Here is a 20,579-nt window from a genome sequence, read left to right on the forward strand (position 1 = left end):
AAGTCAAGTTGCTGAACCAAGTTGCTCATTTAAATTAAAATTTAAAATTTTGATACGTATTGATAGATTGCCCTTCAAAACTATTTTAAAATTTATAATCTAAATAATACTTTAAGGGCTACCTATTTTCTTATAACACCATTGGACATTAAAAATCATTTTTAATCTTTGTTAATCTGGCAAGTGACTAAACAATCTCATTTTACTTTGTATTTTTTCAATTACTAGCAAGGTTGACTAAAATGTTTGCCCTTCATTTTCTCTTACTTGTATATTGCCTATTTGCTTCTTTTGCTCTTTATCTCCTTAATTACCTACAGAGGCTCTTTATATAGAAATGATAACTTTTGTTGTATTCAATATTTGTCTTAGTTGTTAATATATCTTTTAACTCTGCTCATGGTGTCTTCTGTCATAAGAAGATTTAGTACATAGTCACATCTGTCTTTTTGTTTCACATAAAGATTACACAAATATTCTCCTATATCTTTTTTAAACACTTCTGTGGTTCAAACCTATTTGAAATTTTATGTATGTTTCTATTATGTCATATTGATATTTCATGTTATGCTTTTCCAAATGGATGTACAACTTTCCACATACCATTTATTAAATAAGCTTTTCCCATTGATTTTTATAAAATGCCTTGTCATTTAATAAATAATTGTGTATAAAAGTATCTTCTTCCAGATTTTCTACTCTTTTTCATAGATCTGTTTTTCTATTCCTGTGCTGGTACCAAAACGTTTCAGTTACTGTAAGTTTATATAGCAGAACACAATGGGATAATGTCTTTAAGAAAGAAGCTTTCGGGCTTCCCTGCTGGCTCAGTGGTTAAGAATCCACCTGCCAATGCAGGGGACACGGGTTCAAGCCCTAGTCCGGGAAGATCCCACATGCCGCAGAGCAACTAAGCCCGTGCGCCACAACTACTGGGCCTGCACTCTAGAGCCTATGAGCCACAACTACTGATACCTGTGAGCCACAACTACTGAGCCTGTGAGCCACAACTACTGAAGCCCATGTGCCTAGAGCCCGTGCTCCACAACAAGAGAAGCCACCACAATGAGAAGCCCAGGCACCGCAACGAAGAGTAGCCCCCACTTGCCACAACTAGAGAAAGCCCACGCACAGCAACAAAGACCCAACTAGCCAAAAATAAATTACTTAAAATAAATAAATTTTTTTAAAAAAGAAAGAAGCTTTCAATTCAGAATTATATTCCCAGCTAACCTATCATTCGAGAGTGAGGATAAATTAAAGGCATTTTCAGTTTAAAAAGATTGGGAACATATATCACTCACAGCCCCTTTGAAATAAATACTGTGTTCTTTGGGATGGAGAAAAATGAACCTGAAGGAAGCAAAGAAAGTCAAGAAGCAGTGGTAAGAAAATAAACTGGTAAATATGTGAGTAAATCTGAAAAACACTGAATAAAATAATAATTTTTCGAGGTACAGAAACAAGGTAGAACCAAAATACCAGACAATAACATATAAGACGAGAGAGGAATAATTTTGACTAGAACATTCGAAAATTTTTCATTTAGGAAGAGAGATATCTATTAGAGAGAGTGGCTTGATTCTAAAATTAATCAGGAATGCATGCTAAAAATAGAAATAGTGTCACTAAAAGAATTAAAACAGAATGTATGATTTCCAAACTGGCAGAAGAGAAAAAAGAAACCAGGAAAATATGATCAACTCCAAAAAGGAAAAAAAGTAGAAAATACGTGATGAATTCTTTTTTTAAAGCACAAAATAAGATGATAGAAATGAACCCAAATACTAACGATCACAATAAACATAAACAGACTAAATTAATCAATTAAGAGCAATTCTCAGATCAGACATATTTTTTAATCTAGACATAGACTGGTTATAAGGAATACATCTAACATGCAGAAAAACTGAAAGTAAAGGGATAGAAAAAGATACAACAGGCAAAAATTAACCAAATAAATTGGAGTTACTATCAATATCAGACAAAATAAACTTTAAGGTGAAAATCATTATTAAGGTCTCATAAGTAGATTAGAAAAGGAAGGTAAATAATTCTAAGCTCATATACATCAAAACGACAAGAAAACACAGCCTACAAACAAAACACCAAAAAGTGATTGAAAGAAAAAGAGAAATTGACAAATACACTATTATCAATATAATGGGATGTTTTAATATATCTCTTTCAGCAACTAACAAAATAGATGGGGAAAAAGAATATAGAACATTTGAACTGCACAATTAAGAAGTTTGAGCTATAAAAACTCATGGAATTTGCAAAAATTATCACATAACAAGTCATTAATAAAACTTTAACTAAAACTGATATCATATAGATCATATTCTCTGACCACAATAAAAATAGAAATCAGTAACAAAAATATAACTTCCAAAGTCCTATGAGCACAAAAATATCTCTAACTATTCATTGGTTAAAGACAAAAGGGTAAGATGGAATTTAAAAAGACATAAGTCAAGATGTTGCTAGCATGGGCACAACATTTATATGAATCTTCCCTAAAAAAAAAAATCTAAAATTTAAAATCAGAATGCCTAGTTTCTATACTCCCACCATTGTGTTTGTTCACGAAATTCAATTGTCCACATTTATACAAAGAAATATTACTTAGGAGGTATGAGCAAATTTAAATTATTTGCTTCCAAGAAAATTTATCTGAATTTCCCTTATCCTTGGTTAATTGCAGTAGAAGAAAGGGCTCTATTCATCTAGGGATAACTGAATCAAAATTTTCATGAAAAGAATTAAAAGCCTAAAATATAATTCATTTTATTAGTAATCAGATAAAGTGCTATTATTATTTACATTATATATAATATTATAATTATATTATTAAAGGTCGATTATACCTCCAGGGTAAAATGGGACAAAATGTATGGTTAAGAAAGTATCTTTCTGATCACACATTTCTCTTTTGTGGCGTATATGAGGATAAGGAGTTTACAAAACAGATTTCCATACAAAGTAAAAGGTTTTGATTCCACACATTCAAATTTATTTGACCAAATTTCCCCAACAAAGTTCTATGTACTAGACCCTGTTCTAAGCTAGGATCAATAAAATAAAGCCCCTAGAATCTATTGATAGAGTTCCTAGTTTTAACTGGTAAATCAAGTTGTATTCTATACACTGGAATAAAATGAAATTGAGAAGGTCAAAAGATAAAGTCATCGACAAAGAACTCACATTTTTCTACCAAGGACATTCCTAGTGTTACGGCTTTGACACCGTTAATCCAAGCAGTCACTCAGTGTGCCTCTGAGTGAGCTTAATGAGAAAGTACCAAATAGGAGTGCTCCATATTAGAAAGTGCCCCAGCGAAAAGATGATGACAGCAACAACAATGGTAAATGATGATCATGACAGCTAATATCTACTAGAAGCTTCTGTATGCCAGACATTGTGTATTATTGTACATAGATTATCCCATCCTGACAACCACCCTAGAGAAAAGGTGCTATTACTATCTCCAACATACAGGGGAGGATCCAGGCACAAGAGAGCTCAAGTAACTTGCCCAAGGTAGAAAAGCTAGAAAATAGCAGAAGCAGGATCTAAAACCAATCAGTGGTCTGAATCCAGAGCTGGCGCTTTTAACAACAATTTTATATCACCTCCCTATCAAATCACTTTCAAGTGTCTATACAGCAGGTGAATAAAGAGATGGCATCCGAAAGATGCTGAGCGATTGTCCCAACACAGGGATCTAGATCAGGTATACAGTTATTCAAATTGGTTTCCTGCCTATTTGCATTTCAGTGTATTCTTATAATGAAGCCTTGTCCCTGAAGCTAGTCTGGGTGGGTACCCTCCTACCATTTAAACAACCATATTAATACCTCAGCAGAAAGGATTGGAAATGCAGAAGAAAAAGGTGATGACAAAAGGGACAGGATTTCTGAATAAAACAGGGAAGTGGAATTACGCAGGAGGATCCAGAATGCAGGGAGAATGCCTAATCCTCTAAGATTGGATAGAAGGAAGAATCTAGATCAAGGGTTTTCTCAGGAGGGCAGACAAGAAGAGGGCTGGGAAAGGAGGGAGGCACAGTTAAGAAAATTCACTCCTAATCGTCTTTTCCCGTGGTCAGTAAAGGGCCAAAATATCCATCTGTTTGCATGTCAATCTATCTCATTCCTTCTGTAATCTAAGATAATGAAATATTTTTTCTTAGCCCTATACAGTGACTTTTTGGTCAAATTCAATGACCTGTTCCAGGAAAAATTCAGGAACATCTCCGAACTCTGCTTTCTGAAACTGCATTGTATCGAAACTCCTAACTTATATGAGCCTTTCAACAAGGGAGAAAGGAAGGAAAAGCAAAATTTAACGCCAGGCACTGTGTTAGGTCTTTATTCCTCACAAAACTCAATGAAGCAGATACCTCTGTTTCAGAGATAAGGAAACCGAGGGCCAGAAAGGTTAGGTCGTTTAAGCATAGTCACCGTTAGCAAGAAGTAATGAGACAAAAAAATGAGATTCCATCTATGGGGGGCGGGGGGGGGTCCAGTCCTCCTGTTCTTCTCACCGCATACACTGCCCCCTACAGCTGGAGTGTATGTGCTACTGCCCTGGTCCCAAACCAGGAGAACCACAGCCACTAACAGACTCTAGTACATTCAAAGCGTTTCTAACCTAAGGCTAAATTGGAAATCTTTTTTTCTTTAAAGTATACAATTTAAAATATTGTTTTACTTAAAACATGACATATTTATTTGCAGTCTTTGGTCAGAGGGCCAAGGATTTCTCTTTAAGCACCTCTGCCAATTTAATCACAAGTTACCTTGTCTCTGGATTTTCAGTTTCAGCTTCTTTAAAACAGAGCAAGAACTTAGGCACTCCTAAAGCAATCTGAATGCAGACTCTTTATAGGTGTATAATGGTTTTGCCCCAATCTCACCCATACCTAACCCAATAGCTATTAGTCCTTTACAGTTTTATTCAAAGCTTTCACAGGAACAACTACCTTTTCCTACTCATATTTCATATGCTTGCATAAAGTTTAATTAAATTAACTGATTTAACAATTACAATGAGTAGAAACAGGTTGGGAAGAAGCCCATTGGTTACTGATAAGGATATAACTGAAGTGGCGTTTATGAAAGTAACCAATACCCACTGGGAGGTCATGGGCATTGGCAGGATATTTTACAGAGGAAATGGAGAACACAAGTGATTTTAGGAAGCCAGAGAACTGTGGTTAAATTAAGAGAAATTCTGCTGTAATTCTGAACTATGGGAGGGAACAGAGAATGTTCAAGGGGCAGAGCTACTAAGAGACTGTCAGGGAGAAAAGAGAGAGGATTTTTTTTTTTAATTTTTCAAATAGTTACAAAGAGAGAAATTACAACAAACCACTGCTAAAATACTGGCTGGCAGAAGAATAAGAAAAGTACAGGCAGAGCTGATATGACTGTATATAAACAAGCAAGTATGTACAACAAGTGAATCAAGTTAGCCAGGTGGAGAGAGTGGAGTGTAAGTATTGTCGTCAGTTGTTATACTAATGTTCTCATTTCTCTGTTTTTTCATGTATGTATACGTGTGTGTTCACATATATATGCACACATACTGTCTTAGAACAAAATCCATACTCTATGTGCTTTCCATAGGTCTATCATGTTTCTGACTCCTATGCATATTTTTTCCACTTCTAGAAAGTTAATGGAGGGATAGGCACGAGTCATCCCAAGTAGCCCACAGGATAGTCAACTTTCTTGTCAGAGCTTTAACCGTGAACATTTACCTGAACTTCATCCTTAGACTTTTCAAGGCCTCAGGCAAATGGTCATCCAGCCCATTTGAGCACCTCAGTGGCTAGAGTTCTCTAATTCATGCAGCAGCCTATTCTGTGGTCAGACCACTTGAACTGTAGAAAGTTCTTCCCTACATTGGGCCAAAATCTGCCCCTTACAACTTGCTCCTGTTCACCCCAGCTCTGTCCTCTGCAGCTTTAGAGAATAAGTCAACACCCCTGCAATGGGACAGCACACACACACCTGAAGGTAATTACCACGTTTGAAATCTCCTCTCATCCAGGCTACATGTCTCCAGGTCCTCAAACTGTCCCCAGTTTGACATGGCTCTCAGCATGTCCCACATATCACAGAAGGGGAAGGGAACACTCACCACACTTCACCATTCCGACTTCATAGCACTTCCGAAGTCGGCAGGCCTGGCAGCTTTTACGCCGGTTCTTATCTATTGTACACTGATTTGTAGCTGGACAAATATAATCATTATGTCCTACAGCAGAGCAAAAAAAACAAAAAAAAAAGGAAGTTTATTGTTATAATATTTTGGCTAAATCTCTTCCTGGTCAACAACACAACTAACGGTACCAAGCTGAGAGACAGGAGACATCTTCCTAACCACAGGTACAGGTATAAAAACCAAGTTCAGCCTCATCAGTGCCTTGTTCGTGAGTAAAGGAAACCTAAGAATATTTCAATATCCTACCCTTTTTGAATAGGTTATTCTCTGCAGGTTCTTAGAATTCTCAAGAGATATATTTAGAAATAGTCTCCTCTAGACATGGAAAGTGAGACAGTCACCTGAAATTGATTTGCTCCAAGTCACAGGACTCCTTGAGAGTAACACTTGTATCAGGTCACCAAATTCAACTGCCTGTAGTCTTTTACATACATTCCTCTGTGGTATTTAACATGACATTTTAATAGGAATTCACAGCTAAATAAGAGAATTAAACTGGTCAATAAGAGAATATAGAAATCATCAAACAAGGACAGAAAGAACTGCCACTTGATAATGGTTGTGGTGGGTTAAATTATTGTTCTTAATTCTTCACTCCCTCCCTCAGCCTGTGACGTTACAGTGTACTACAGCAGGCAGAGTACACCTCCTCACCAACTCACGTCGGGCTTGGCCGTGGGACTTGCCAATGGTATGGAAGTAGATGTGATACTCCAAAAGTTTGGCTTGGCCTCTTGAGTGCCCATGAGAAGAAAATGCCTAGGGCGGCCACTGGTCCAAGGAGAATGTGGAGACGTGTGGTGCAGACAAGGACTCAACCCAAAGACCAGAGCCAAGTCTTATGAAGTAGAGCCACCCTAAACAACTCATAGACCCATAACTAAAAAAATAACGCTCACTGTAGTAATCTGCAGCCTAAATAGAGCTGTATAGCAATATCTGACTAAGACAATGGTACTTCTTTTATGTAAAGAAGAAACAAGAAAATTTCCATTTCAAAAAGCAGCACTGGGACTTCCCTGGTGGAGCAGTGGTTAAGAATCTGCCCGCCAATGCAGGGGACACGGGTTCGATCTCTAGTCTGGGAAGATCCCACATGCTGCAGAGCAACTAAGCCCACACGCCACAACTACTGAGCCCACGCGCTGCAACTACTGAAGCCCATGCGCCTAGAGCCCGTGCTCCGCAACAAGAGAAGCAGCCGCAATGAGAAGCCCACGCACTGCAACGAAGAGCAGCCCCTGCTCGCCACAACTAAAGAAAGCCCATGTGCAGCAATGAAGACCCAACGCAGCCAAAGAAAAACAAAAAATAAAAACACCAAAAGCATTACTTCAGATGCTGTATGGAAAATAGATTACAGGCAGCAAAATTGATGAAGGCCAGGAGACTAAGCAAGAACCCACCGTTGCTGTGCAAACCAGAAAGGAGGCTGCCTGCCTGGATTGGTAATGATAGGGAGGATGAAGATAAATACAGAGACCTGAGAGATTTAAGGAACAGAAATTATAATAAAATATATAAAAAGTGGAAGTGAACAGGGTATTATGGTGTCTTTATTTCTTAATTGAGTCTTTCAATAGGGCCTGAACTTCTTATGATAAAACCTATAATGGCCCATAATTTCAATGTGGAAGATGGATGAATCTCAATGATAAATTAAACGGGCAAGTCACAAAACAAGTCACAAAAGAACATAAAGGAGAGGATTCCATTTATATAAAGTTCAAAAATAGAAAAAACTATATTGTTTAGGGTTACATGCATAGGCGGTAAAAACATGGCAAGGAAGGCAGAAGTTAGAACTGTCTTACCTCTGTAGGGGGAGAAGGTGCTGTAACTGAAAGGACCACCCAGAGGGATTCTGGAGATAACCTATTTCATGGCCTGAGCACTAGTCACACAGGAGGTTGCTCTATAATTCTTTTCTAAACTGAATATAAATATGAAATTTTATATATTTTATACATTATATATCTTTTATATATGGGTGTGTGTGTGTGTATATATATTATATATAATGTATATAATATATATACTAGAGTAAATACTCTATCCTCTGAGAGAGACTGGAAGCAGAGATATCCCAACAGCAATGAGTAAACTAACACCCAGATCTTGGTTTATGAATATCATTCTCCACTCATAGGAAACTGGGAACCTTGGAGAAACAGTTTATTCCAGCTTATCCCACTGGGGTAGGGAAAGTACAAGATAAGCCTGAAACATCTTGTTGTGTCAGGAAGTAAAGAAGTGTCTAAAGAGTTAGGGGCACATGTCAAAAAAGATACAGAAGGCAGTTTAAGGGAACACTACTGGCCAAATCTGGGATAATTTGGACACCCAAATAAATAATTATATATACTGGAATAAATATATTCCCTAACTCTATCCCCCGAGAAAGCATGGGAGCAGGGACATCACCAGCCTCACAGACATCACCTTAACCAAATATTCAAAGTGTACGTCACTAGTATTGGGACAAATTGAAATCAGGCACTACATGAAAGGAGCCAGTCAGAAGAATATAGCATCATTTCTGTGATATTCCTGCCAATAATGTGTAAGCTGAATCTAATGATGAGGGACCATCACACAAACCCACAGTGAGGAGTATTCTGCAAAATAACTGCCCTATAAGATTCCAAATTGTCAAGATCATGAAAACCAAGGAACAACTGAGGAACTCTTCTGGACAGAGAGAGAAAGGCTAAAGACGTAACAACTAAATGCAAAGTGTGATTCTAAACTGGATCCTTTTGCTGGATCCTTTTAACTGGATACAAAAGGATCCAGTGACTTTTGTAGAGGGCACTGTTAGGACAACTGGGAAAACTGGAACAAGTCTAAACATTAGATGGTAATAATGTATCAATGCTAATTTCCCAATTTGACCCTTGTGGCTTTACCGGAATACATGTTAAGTGTTCGGAGGTGACGGGGCATAATGTTGGCAACTCATGATTTCAGGAAAAAAGGTTCTTTATATTCTGTATGCACATTTTCTGTAAGTTGGAGACTCATTTTAAAAATGCTCTTTAGATAAATGCTCTCATAGATAAATTTCTTCCTAGCCTGACACACCAACATTCCTGATCTCCTACTGATTTCCAGGTAACTTTCATCAGCATTTCATTTAGTCCTATAACTTCCCTTATAAAGAGCTATAATCCCCATTTTACAAATGAAAACACTTAAGCTCAGTTCAATAATCTCCTTAAAGTTATTGTTTTAGTTTTACATGCCATATAATAAATTTCTACAAACTTAAAAGCTTAAAATCAAACAAATTTATTATCTCATAGTTTCTGCAAATAAAGAGTGCAGACACAGCTTACTCTACTCAGGGTCCCAACAAGGCTGCAACCAACGTATTGACTGGGCTGTGGTCTCATCTGAAGCTCAGGGTCCTCTTTCAAGCTCATTTAAGTTGTTGACAGAATCAATTCCTTGCAGTTGTAGGACCGAGATTCCCATTTTCTTGCTAGTTATAGGTTGGACACTGCTCTCAGCTCCTAGAGGCACCTGCAGTTCCTTGCCCTGAAGCAGTTCACAACGTGATGTTTGCTTTCTTCCAGGCCAGGAGGAGCACATCTCTCTGACTTCCAGTCTCTCCCCAGTCTGCTATGATGGAGTCTTATATAATCACAGCATAATCACAAGAGACTATCCCAACACCATTTGCCATAAAATGTAACCTAACCAAGGGAGCGACTCTGTCATCATATTTACAGGTTCCATACACACTCAAGAATAGGTGGTAGGGGCTTCCCTGGCGGCGCAGTGGTTGAGAATCTGCCTGCCGATGCAGGGGACACGGGTTCGAGCCCTGGTCTGGGAAGATCTCACATGCCGCGGAGCAACTAGGCCCGTGAGCCACAATTACTGAGCCTGCGCGTCTGGAGCCTGTGCTCTGCAACAAGAGAGGCTGCGATAATGAGAGGCCCGTGCACCGTGATGAAGAGTGGCCCCCACTTGCTGCAGCTAGAGAAAGCCCTCGCACAGAAATGAAGACCCAACACAGCCATAAATAAATAAATAAATAAAAATTTAAAAAAAAAAAAAGAATTAAATGTTGTTGCTGTTTAAAAAAAATAGGTGGTAATATAAGGTGTGCTATAAAAAAAATTTAAAGGAACAGATAATTATCTTTTTTTTTTTTTTTTAATTTTTATTTATTTATTTATTTTTAATTTATGGCTATGTTGGGTCTTCGTTTCTGTGCGAGGGCTTTCACTAGTTGTGGCAAGGGGGGGCCACTCTTCATCGCTGTGCGCGGGCCTCTCACTATCGCGGCCTCTCTTGTTGCGGAGCACAGGCTCCAGACACGCAGGCTCAGTAATTGTGGCTCACGGGCCCAGCCGCTCCGCGGCATGTGGGATCCTCCCAGACCAGGGCTCGAACCCGTGTTCCCTGCATTAGCAGGCAGATTCTCAACCACTGCGCCACCAGGGAAGCCCAGGAACAGATAATTATCTTGTTATTGATTTTATCCTCACTTATAATATTCAAAAATAAATTTTAAAAGCCAAAATACATTTCTAATCAGAAACTTTCTATTGTACTTTAGAATAGAATGCTTTATACTTAGAAGATAAATGTAATCCCACAGTACTCTCCATAGCAGGAGCAATCTTTTAAGTATCTTCTAAAACCTCTAAGAACTATGCATGATGTCATCCTTATTGGTTTTATAATGAGGTTCATAACAATAAGCATTTAAGGGACAAGTAGAGGTTGGCTTTTATTTTTCTCTCAGAGTTTATTGTAAAAGATCATTTTACTTTTAAAAAAGGATCAGAAAGCACGATAATATGAACACGCTCAATAAAATAGCCTAGAAAATGTCTTATGCAAGAAGGTCATGGTATTTCACTTCATTTCTGGCAAAAAGAAAAAAGTCTTCTTTGAACTGCACCAAACGCCCCATGTATTAAAATGGCTTTCGTGTTCCATGCAACAGTCTGCTACTCCACACTAACAGAACTAAGAGAAAAGTTCAAAGCAAAATTAAAGGCAAACTATGAACCTAATTCTTTTAGTTAAGATATAAAACTTTATAGGAAAATATACTTTTTATAATACAAAACATAAAAGGTTATCTTTGTTCTCTGCAAAATTATTGAGTCTGTCTGAATATGTATTATCATTCATATCCAACTGCATGAAGGGAAGAGACAGCACTGGACTTGAAATCAGAAGACCTGAGTTTAATATCAGCTCAGCCTCCCGGTTTTCTTATTTTAAAAACAGAGCAATTAGGGACTTCCTTAGTGGCGCAGCGGTTAAGAATCCGCCTGCCAATGCAGGGAACACAGGTTCGAGCCCTAGTCCGGGAAGATCTCACATGCCGTGGAGCAACTAACCCCGTGCACCACAACTACTGAGCCCGCGTGCCACAACTGCTGAAGCCCACGTGCCTAGAGTCCCGTGATCCACAACAGAGAGAAGCCACAGCAATGAGAAGCTCGTGCACCACAACAAAGAGCAGCCCCCACTCGTCACAACTAGAGAAAGCCCACACACAGCAACAAAGACCCAATGCAGCCAATAAATAAACACATTTTTTAAAAAATAAAATAATGTAGCTCTTAAAAAAGAAAAAGAAAAAGAAAAAAAACAGAGCAATTATTACCCATACCCTCCCTGGCACTCTTGTACTTCAATAGCAAGCATCTACCTTGTGGTTTCTTCCCTCAGGATACCCTTCTTGAGTTCAAGACCAAATAAGTCCCAAGTAATGGAATATATGCCTTGAAGGCAAGAATATTTTACACAACCTATGGGCTGCTACAGCTTCCCATTTAAAGCTTAGCCTATAATGTCTTAAGAAACAAAGAGTTGAAGATTCATGAACAGCAGTCAGATGGATTTTAACTTTCAAATGACAATGATAAAAGGTTATTATAAATACCAAAATGAAAGTGCATAGTAGAATATAGTAGTAACATTACTATTATATGTGGATATAAAATAAATAGCCAGAAGGATGAAATTTATGGAAATAACATGAAGAAATGGGCCAAATACATATCAAAAAAATAACAAAATGTTATAAGAGATGTAAAAGACCTAAATAGATGGAGTCAACGTGTTTCTTGATGTGAAGACTATTACAGAGCTTCCTTCCAAAATAATTCTTAGGTTTAATAAAATATCCACTTTTCTTAACATTAAGGATGGGAGGCCACTTAATAAAATTATTTTAATGTTCCTGTGGACAAATAAACATGAGAAAATAGCCAAGACATTTTTTAAATAGGAGGAATTTATACTGGCATGTATTAAAATTCACTATAAAACTATAATACTTAAAATAATGTGGTACTTATAGAAGAATGAAGAGATAGATCAACAGAACAGTCAGACTAAACAATAGTATATATAGAACTTAATATATATCATATACATAGAAAAAAATTGATGAACACAAGAAAAGATGCTCAAAATCGTCAGTAATCAGAAAATGCAAAATAAAACCACAGTGAGATAGAACTACATACCAATATAAATGGAATGGCTAAACTTTAAAAGACTGACAATATCAAGTTTTGATAAGGACATGGAGCAACTGGAACTCTCATACACTGCTGTTGAGAATACAAAATGGTTCGACCACTTTGGAAAACAGTTTGTTAGTTTCTTATAGAGCTAAACATACATTAGCTTATCATACACCCAGCCATTTTACTCATAGATATTTACCCAAAAGAAACAAAAAGATGTCTACACTGAGAGATATGCATAAATGTTCACAGCAGTTTTACTTAAAATAGCACAAAACTAGAAACAACTCAAATGAACAAATAAACAAAATGGGGTACACCTACTGGAATATTAGTAACAAAAAGGAATGAACTACTAATGCATCCAGCAACACAGATAAATCTTAAAAGCATCATGATAAGTGAAAGAAACCATACATAAATGGTTACATACTTTATGATTCAATTATATGACATTCTAGAAAAGGCAAAACTATAGGAACAGAAAATAGATCAAGAGTCACTAGAGCTGTTGGTTGCACAAGTCTGTGAATATACTAAAAACCATTGAATTGTGTACTTTAAATGGGAGAATTGTGTGATATATTATCTCAATAAAGTGGTTTTAAAAAAAAAAAAAAGAGTCACCAGAGCCTGGGAGGTTGGGGTGAAATTGGCTGCAATGGGCATGAAGGAATATTTTGGGGTTATAGTAATGCTCCATATCTTAATTATGGTGGTGGTTACATGACTACATGTATTTTCAAAATTTATAAAACTGTAAAAATAAAATAGGGGAATTTTACTGTATGTAAATTATATCTCAAACAAAAAATTAAGCTCCTATATTCAAAAAAAAACCAATGAAAATGGATTTATTCAATAAAACAATGTGGACAAAATTGACAATTTGTGAAAATATATTTGATTCTTATTTCATTCAACATACCAAAAAAATTGAGTAGCCATTTTCAGTTATTGCAATGCATTTATACTAGAGGGCACCAAAAATATGAAGAGTCCAAAGAAATAATCATTTAGGCATGAAGCAATTGTAAGAGCACTAACTCTTTCCCATTTGCACTATTAGGATATGACATTCCTTTTCCCTTTCCCAGCAGTTCCTCTGCTGATGCAGTAGGAAAGAATGGGGAAAGCATACGAAACTTACTTTTTATTGTTTTCAGCTACAGTCTCAGGGTTCATGAAGTATCATGAAAGATATTCCATGCAGAGATTTTTCCCAAACAGCAAATAAGAAGAATTCTCTTTTTTAAGGATGTAGTTAGTTGTTTGGGGTCAAAATTTCCTTAGGAGATAAAATTCTAGAACCTCAACAAGATAGAGAATTGTCATCATATCAAGAGTTTGGTTCTGAATTTCAGAAAATCTGAATTGCTCTTATCATATACCGCAGGAAACTGGACCTGGCCTTATAATCTACTAGTACAATGATCATAAACAAAAAATTTTAAGCACTGAATATGTTAAACATAGAATGAAAAGCTCTGTGTATGTAAAAGCAAAAATAAGCAACCGTGATTTATGTTTTGATAATATTTGATGACATCAGCTTCCTTTATCTGTGCTGTTTTTCCTTTCTGTAAGAAAAGTTTGGAAATGGCAGAGGGCCTTCATCCACCTAACTATGAAGGTTTTGGAGGAGGAGGGTTTAAATGAGATTAGGATTAGAAGAGAAATACAAGGAAGAAAGAAAAGACGTGATATCTGAACTGAAAACAGAAGAGTTAAAAGAAAAACTAGAATAACTTGAATTTGCAGGTTGTTTATAACTGACCAAATATTTTCACATAAGCAACCTCATTTCCATTTTAGAACAACTCTGTGAGTATCTCCATTTCACAGATGAGCAAACAGGCTGGGAAGTAAAGCCACAGAGAGTGGCTAAGTGGAGGGTCCAGGATAAACAGGTGGTCATCTATGAAGGGTGAATTTCAGAGGACTCAGAGGAAGGTGATTCCTTATCTACCAACATTCTACCCCTCACCTCCCTCTGGATTACATCAGCTTCTCTGCTCGAGGTAAAATGCTCTCTTAATCTAGAGTTATCATTGGGTGAATTAACTCAGTAAATTGCCGTTTGCCACTTGCACACTATGAATTGCTTTAAGGTTGCTTTCCTTAACCGGATAAGAACAAGGCACTGAGGCCTTGGCAGAAAAGGGAAGGGAGCTCTGAGATGGGAACATGGGACACTGCCTGGGAGTAGGGCTGCCGAGGGAGGGGTGAAGGGGCAGAGAGACAGCCAAGAGCACAAGTAAGCAGGAAAGCGCCTTCAGCAAATTAGGGCCAGCAAGGACATGTGTGGTAAGGGGCTGACTGGCCTTGAAACCAGGTGTGCACAGTTTGAAATTGATTAAAAAGGCCACTAAAACAAACAAACAAACAAAAACCCAGCCCAGCAGAAATTTGGAGAAGGGTAGGGAAATAGTCTAAACCCAGACCAGGAAACGGGATTGTGAAGGAGGTTCCACTAGTTCAGGGCAAGACATGCCTCTAGATAGATTCTCAAAGACCACTGGAGTTGAACTACTGACTTCTGATCATTTCCGTAAAACATGTTTATTCTCTCTTCCTCAGGAGCCAGCCCACCATCATGACTGTTACTTATGCTAGATATTAAACATAAGACAAAGGAAGAAACAATCTTTGCAGTTCCTAATGAGCACACATTTTTTTGCAAGCTTTATCTTCACAAGGGTTGTAGGTAGACGTCTTCTCCCAAGAAGACGGCGATGGGTGATGATGGGGTGAGACCCATTTGGGTTCTGGGGTAGAGATCTGCAATGAAAGATAAAGTACTCTACACTTGAAACAATCCGCCCCACCCACAAACACACATGATCCTCAGAACTGCTCATCAAGTACTCTGTGTACAAAGCAGGCCAAAGGTGAAATTTCTGCCAGGTCATCTGAAAACTTGTTTAAAAGCAAAAGTGGAAAACTAAAGAAGCAGCTAACAATACTCTTGTACCTTGAATGCTTCTTTTAAAAAAGGCCTTACATCCTTCACACGACCAGACTCCATAGTGATATCCCGATGCATAATCGCTGCAGACCGCACAGAAGTGGGCATCCCTCTTTGAACTTGGACTAGTAACAGGGCTGGCAAAACTGCTTCCACTAGCCTTCCTTTTCAATGTCTCTCTAGGGGCAAAGAAAACATTCATTGTAAAAGAGCATTAAAGGTAAAACAGGGCCTTTCTAGAAAAACGAACAGCATGAACATTGCCTAATTTATCTCTTTGCCCTCAAGGGTTCGTGATAAATATATTCCAAGAAATCTGATCAAGCAAAACCTTTGTTACTGATATCAGCTCTATGAAGAGTCACCCTGTTGGGATGACTGATGCCCGAAAGTGGTTAAGCAAGTTTATGCCCACCCATGCAGTGCTGACGAGCACCAGTAACCACGGATGGCCAGCTGTAGCCATCAGGGTGCACAACTTTGAGTGTAATAAGTGACCAGATCCAGTCTGGGTGGAAATGGTGCGGAGAAGAAAAGGGGAGAGAGGAAGAAGAGAGAAGAGAAGGAGAGAGCGTGAACATGTGCCTGTCCTTTGAGAAGGCTTTGGAGGAAGGTGTTCAATGCTGGGTAGAGAGAGGGCCAGGGCTTCCACAGAGGAAGGGACAGCCCACAAGGGAGCCCCAACAGGCACTAAAAACACATGGTTAGTTCCTAATTTTGCTACGGCATGTTTCTTTCGGAAAGGAAATAGTAGAAGCACGATTATTTCTAAATTAAGGTAATTATACTATGGTTTAATTTACCCAAATATTAGCAGAACTCTGATTAGAACTTGTGCTCAGAAACAAAATATTTCTTCCTTTAAACACTGAATGAGAAAACATTATTTTTAAAAAGTTATCTACAATTTTCATATTCTCTTTTACCAACAAAAAAGAAGTTTTTTTTAAAGAAGAAAAATAAAATTACTGTGTAATACGGCTTTCTCAAAGTTTTACGATATTTGAAAGTAATACATTTCAATACCAAATATGCTGTAACTTAGTACTTTGGTTGTTTTGGAAATTTATCTCCCCTTCATGCTTCTCCCTATACTACCTCTGCTCTCCGTAGCCATAATTATCATTAAAAAGATCTGGGTTTGATCCCTCGTCAGGGAACTAAGATCCCACAAGCCGCGCAGAGCAGCCAAAAAAAAAAAAATTACAAATTGAATGGAAATAACCCATTATATTACCTTGCACTTAGAGTTTAAGAAAGGTCAAATAAAGTCCACATTTAAATAGTTTCCCATCAATCTTTATAAAATGTTATTATTTTAGTTCATTGTTTAAAAGCTTGTACCAATGTTTGTCTGTCTTTTCCGGCTTCACCTGTCTAGTATTTCATTAAGTTGTAATATCGACAGTTACTTTTATCTTGGACACAATTTGTCATGAACACTAAATTGTGATTTCACTGCAAGATAAGAAGGATCTAACTTGAAAGTAAAGTAAAAATTTCTTTTTCAAACCCAAATCACTTCATCAAGAAGAAAGTGATTTAAGTTAAATTCTTTATTTTCTAAAGACAGTAGTCATGATAGTGAATTCTCCCCCAAAACACAGATCTGTAAGCTCAACTTTGTAGTAAGAACTAGAATATCAGATTAGATATTCTAGAATTCAGAATTCTAGAATTCAGAATATCAGATGTTTTAGGTGCTCTATTTGATCTATGTAATAATGAAGACCTTGTATAACACATATCTTTCTTTCCACTAAATCATAAAGCAATCTGAATAATGGCCATGAACTACAATTCAGAATGAAGACTGGATTTACCTGTTCCCAGGTAAGGTGTGTTCTAATGATCTCGTTTCACACCAAGGACTCTTTTGAGGTTCTGCATACAGAAGTGACGACTGGCAATGGATGGCTAAAGGAGAGAGGTGCCCAGGAGTTGGCCACAATACATTTGGGCTTGTGGTGGGTCGACCAGGCCCACCTTCCGAGTTATTGGGAATACTGTAATTCATCACGGCAGGGCTATAGAATGTCATGGCTGAATATTCATGGTGGCTCTCTACATAGGAGGAAGGTATATATATGGGGCCTGGCTCCAGGGGTAGGATGGATTGACTGCAGTTGTAGGAGACAGGAGAGTTAAGGCTAGATGGTGAGTTTTTGATATCCATGTCTTGAATAGGTAACAGCTAGGAAAACTCCTTGTGAGAAGAGGCACAAAGGGACATTATAATGTTCTCAAAGAATCATAGACAGGTATGGCTGTGAAGAAAAAAAAAAGACATTTCTAAGTTACAGATACAAGCATACTATTAAAAAGGTTGACATATTTTTATTAAACACACACACACACACGTATGGGCCTAGAAATACATCCTGAAAAATATACACAAAAATATTAACCTCAGAGGGGTAGGAATGTAAGGCATGGAACTCATTTTCTACTTCATTCACTTCCATAATGCTTTTGTTGTTAACCATGATAATTTTTTTACCATGAGAATTTAATATAAAGTGCTTTTAAAACTTAAAAAACACAGGGAGTTCCATGGTGGCCCAGTGGTTAGAATTCTGGACATTCACTGCTGTGGCCTGGGTTCAATCCCTAGGAACTGAGATCCCACAAGCCACATGGCACGGCAAAAAATAAATAAATTAAAATTAAAAATAAAAAAAATTAAAAACACAGCATTAAATCAAAATGCCATGCCAACCAGTTTTCTTTTTCTTTTTTTTTTTTTTTTTTGAACTAGATAAGTTCATTTTTAAATTCTTACAGAAAAATAACCAGGAAAACCCTGAAAGCGCAGATCAACGAGCAGGACTAGAAATAACAGATCTTCAAACACACTGTGAATAGCCAATAATGAAAAAGGAATAGACAGGCCAATGCACCTGTATCAATGATCAATTTACTGCCTTTCACCTAATACACTCTTCAGTATATGTCCTATGGCAATGGAATTCCTTAAGCATTTAAACTGAGCCCAGTGCTAAGCTTTCGCAGTTGAGGCGCTGCAGGGACGCTGCAGGGTCACTGCAGTAGGAAGAGGCCGCAGTGATTTCTGGCACGGGCAGAGGCTGGCAGTGTGGATGTGAGAACATCCAGTGGCGCCTGTGCCAGCCATAAGTCCAGAACGAGGTCCCACTACAAACTTGTAGCCCTGGCACGGCGAGAACCTTTCTGCAATCACCTGTTCAGACTATGGCCTGAGGAGTTACACAGAAGTTGTTCCTTGTGCAAGTTTCATCACCAGCACATGCACACTCTGAAGGTCTTCTGCCCTCACGGGCACCTGGACTCCCAGGGCACGCCCACACCACCAGCTGCTGATCGCCCGCTCGCCACCTGTAACTCCAGACCACTTTTGTCCAGCTACACCAGTTAACATTTCTGCTAATTAGTGGCCAAACCATTTTTTTCCAAGGAGGTCTGGATCCCCCAAGTTTGTCCGTCTTTGGGTACTCTACCTCAGCTCCATGTAGAGTTTCTTATATCTTATACTTAATCTCTCATCATACTCAGTAATTCTTATATTAGACTTCCCCTGTTGAACCTACTGTGTAGTTTCTATCTCCTGATTGGACCCAGACTGCTATGCAATAGAATGGAAAATCCCAAAACAGCAAATTCAAAAACTCAAGGGACTTCCCTGGTGGTCCAGTGGTTAAGAATCTGCCTTCCAATGCAGGGAACGCAGGTTCAATCCCTAGTCGGGGAAGTAAGATCCCACATGCTGCGGGGCAACTAAGCCCATGTGCCACAACTACTGAGCTCACGTGCTCTGAAGCCCACATGCCACAACTAGAGAGCCCATGTGCCACAACTACTGAGACCGTGCGCTCTGGAGCCCACTCACCACAACTAGAGAGAAGCCCAGGCACCACAATGAAAGATCCCACGTGCCGCAGCTAAGACCTGACAGAGCCAAAAATAATAAATAAATAAATATTTTTAAAAAGTCAAAAGTTTTTGGAAATTTGTCATAGGATAAAGGTGGTATCTCAAATCACTAGGAAAACATTGGACAACAGAATTATCATTGGAAAAAGAATGTATGCCAGAATAAACTCCAAATGTTAAAGACCCGAATGTTGAGAGAACTGGAAAGAGGAAGGAGAGGGAGGAGGAGAGGAGAAGGGGTAAGACAGGAATGGGGGAGGAACAGGGGCTGCACAGGTACTAGAAGCAAATGTAGATAAATTCCATTATAACATGGGTGTGGGGACAATCTTCTTAACTATGGCTCAAAATCCAGATGCAATTTAAAAATGTACATAAAAGTACATAAACTCATGAAAGTAAATATCTGCATATCGTAAAAATACCATAAGTCAAAAGAGTAATGACAAATTGGAAAAAAAATACTCCCAACTTATATTAGAAACAAAGGGCTAATTTCTCTGGTATATAGCGAGAACTCTTAAATTAAGATGGAAAAAAACCCCCGAATATTCACTAGAAAAATAGGCAAAAAACACAAACAGAACACAGGAAAAGGAAGGCAAATGGCTCTTTAAACACATAAAAATATGTTCAACTTTGTTCAATAAAGAGATACAAATTAAACTGCACCAAGATACCATTTCTCACTTATGTTTGCCAAAAATTCAAATGTTTGACAACAGACTCTCTTGGAAAGGTTATGGAAAAAACATGGACTTGCTCCTACATTGCTGGTGAGAGTGCAAAATGGCACAACTTCCATGGGTATTTGGCAATACATAGCAAAATTACATATGCTTTTTACCCTTTGGACTATGAGTCCATAGTGATGTTCAAAAAAAGAGGAAAAGAAAAAGAGAATCATCTGCTACCACTGTATCAGTTCCTCACTCTGAAAATTAGTAATTAGGGGTAAAGAA

At 38.0% G+C, this 20,579-nt stretch overlaps 1 protein-coding gene across 2 annotated transcripts in view; it reads right to left on the reverse strand.

Moving 5' to 3' along the window:
• Positions 1–20,579, reverse strand: part of ESR2 (estrogen receptor 2) — a 110,475-nt gene that overhangs the window by 33,688 nt on the left and 56,208 nt on the right. For both annotated transcript variants that reach the window (XM_036841643.1, XM_036841644.1), the window contains 3 exons: positions 17,532–17,975; positions 15,715–15,887; positions 6,151–6,267 (listed from right to left, as the gene is read on the reverse strand). In XM_036841643.1, the coding sequence (XP_036697538.1) occupies positions 6,151–6,267; positions 15,715–15,887; positions 17,532–17,884 (643 nt within the window). In that variant the 5' untranslated portion in view covers positions 17,885–17,975. The remainder of the gene's footprint in view (positions 1–6,150; positions 6,268–15,714; positions 15,888–17,531; positions 17,976–20,579) is intronic.

This window comes from Balaenoptera musculus, chromosome 2 (genome assembly GCF_009873245.2).
Source record: "Balaenoptera musculus isolate JJ_BM4_2016_0621 chromosome 2, mBalMus1.pri.v3, whole genome shotgun sequence".
In the NCBI taxonomy this organism is placed as follows: domain Eukaryota; kingdom Metazoa; phylum Chordata; class Mammalia; order Artiodactyla; family Balaenopteridae; genus Balaenoptera; species Balaenoptera musculus.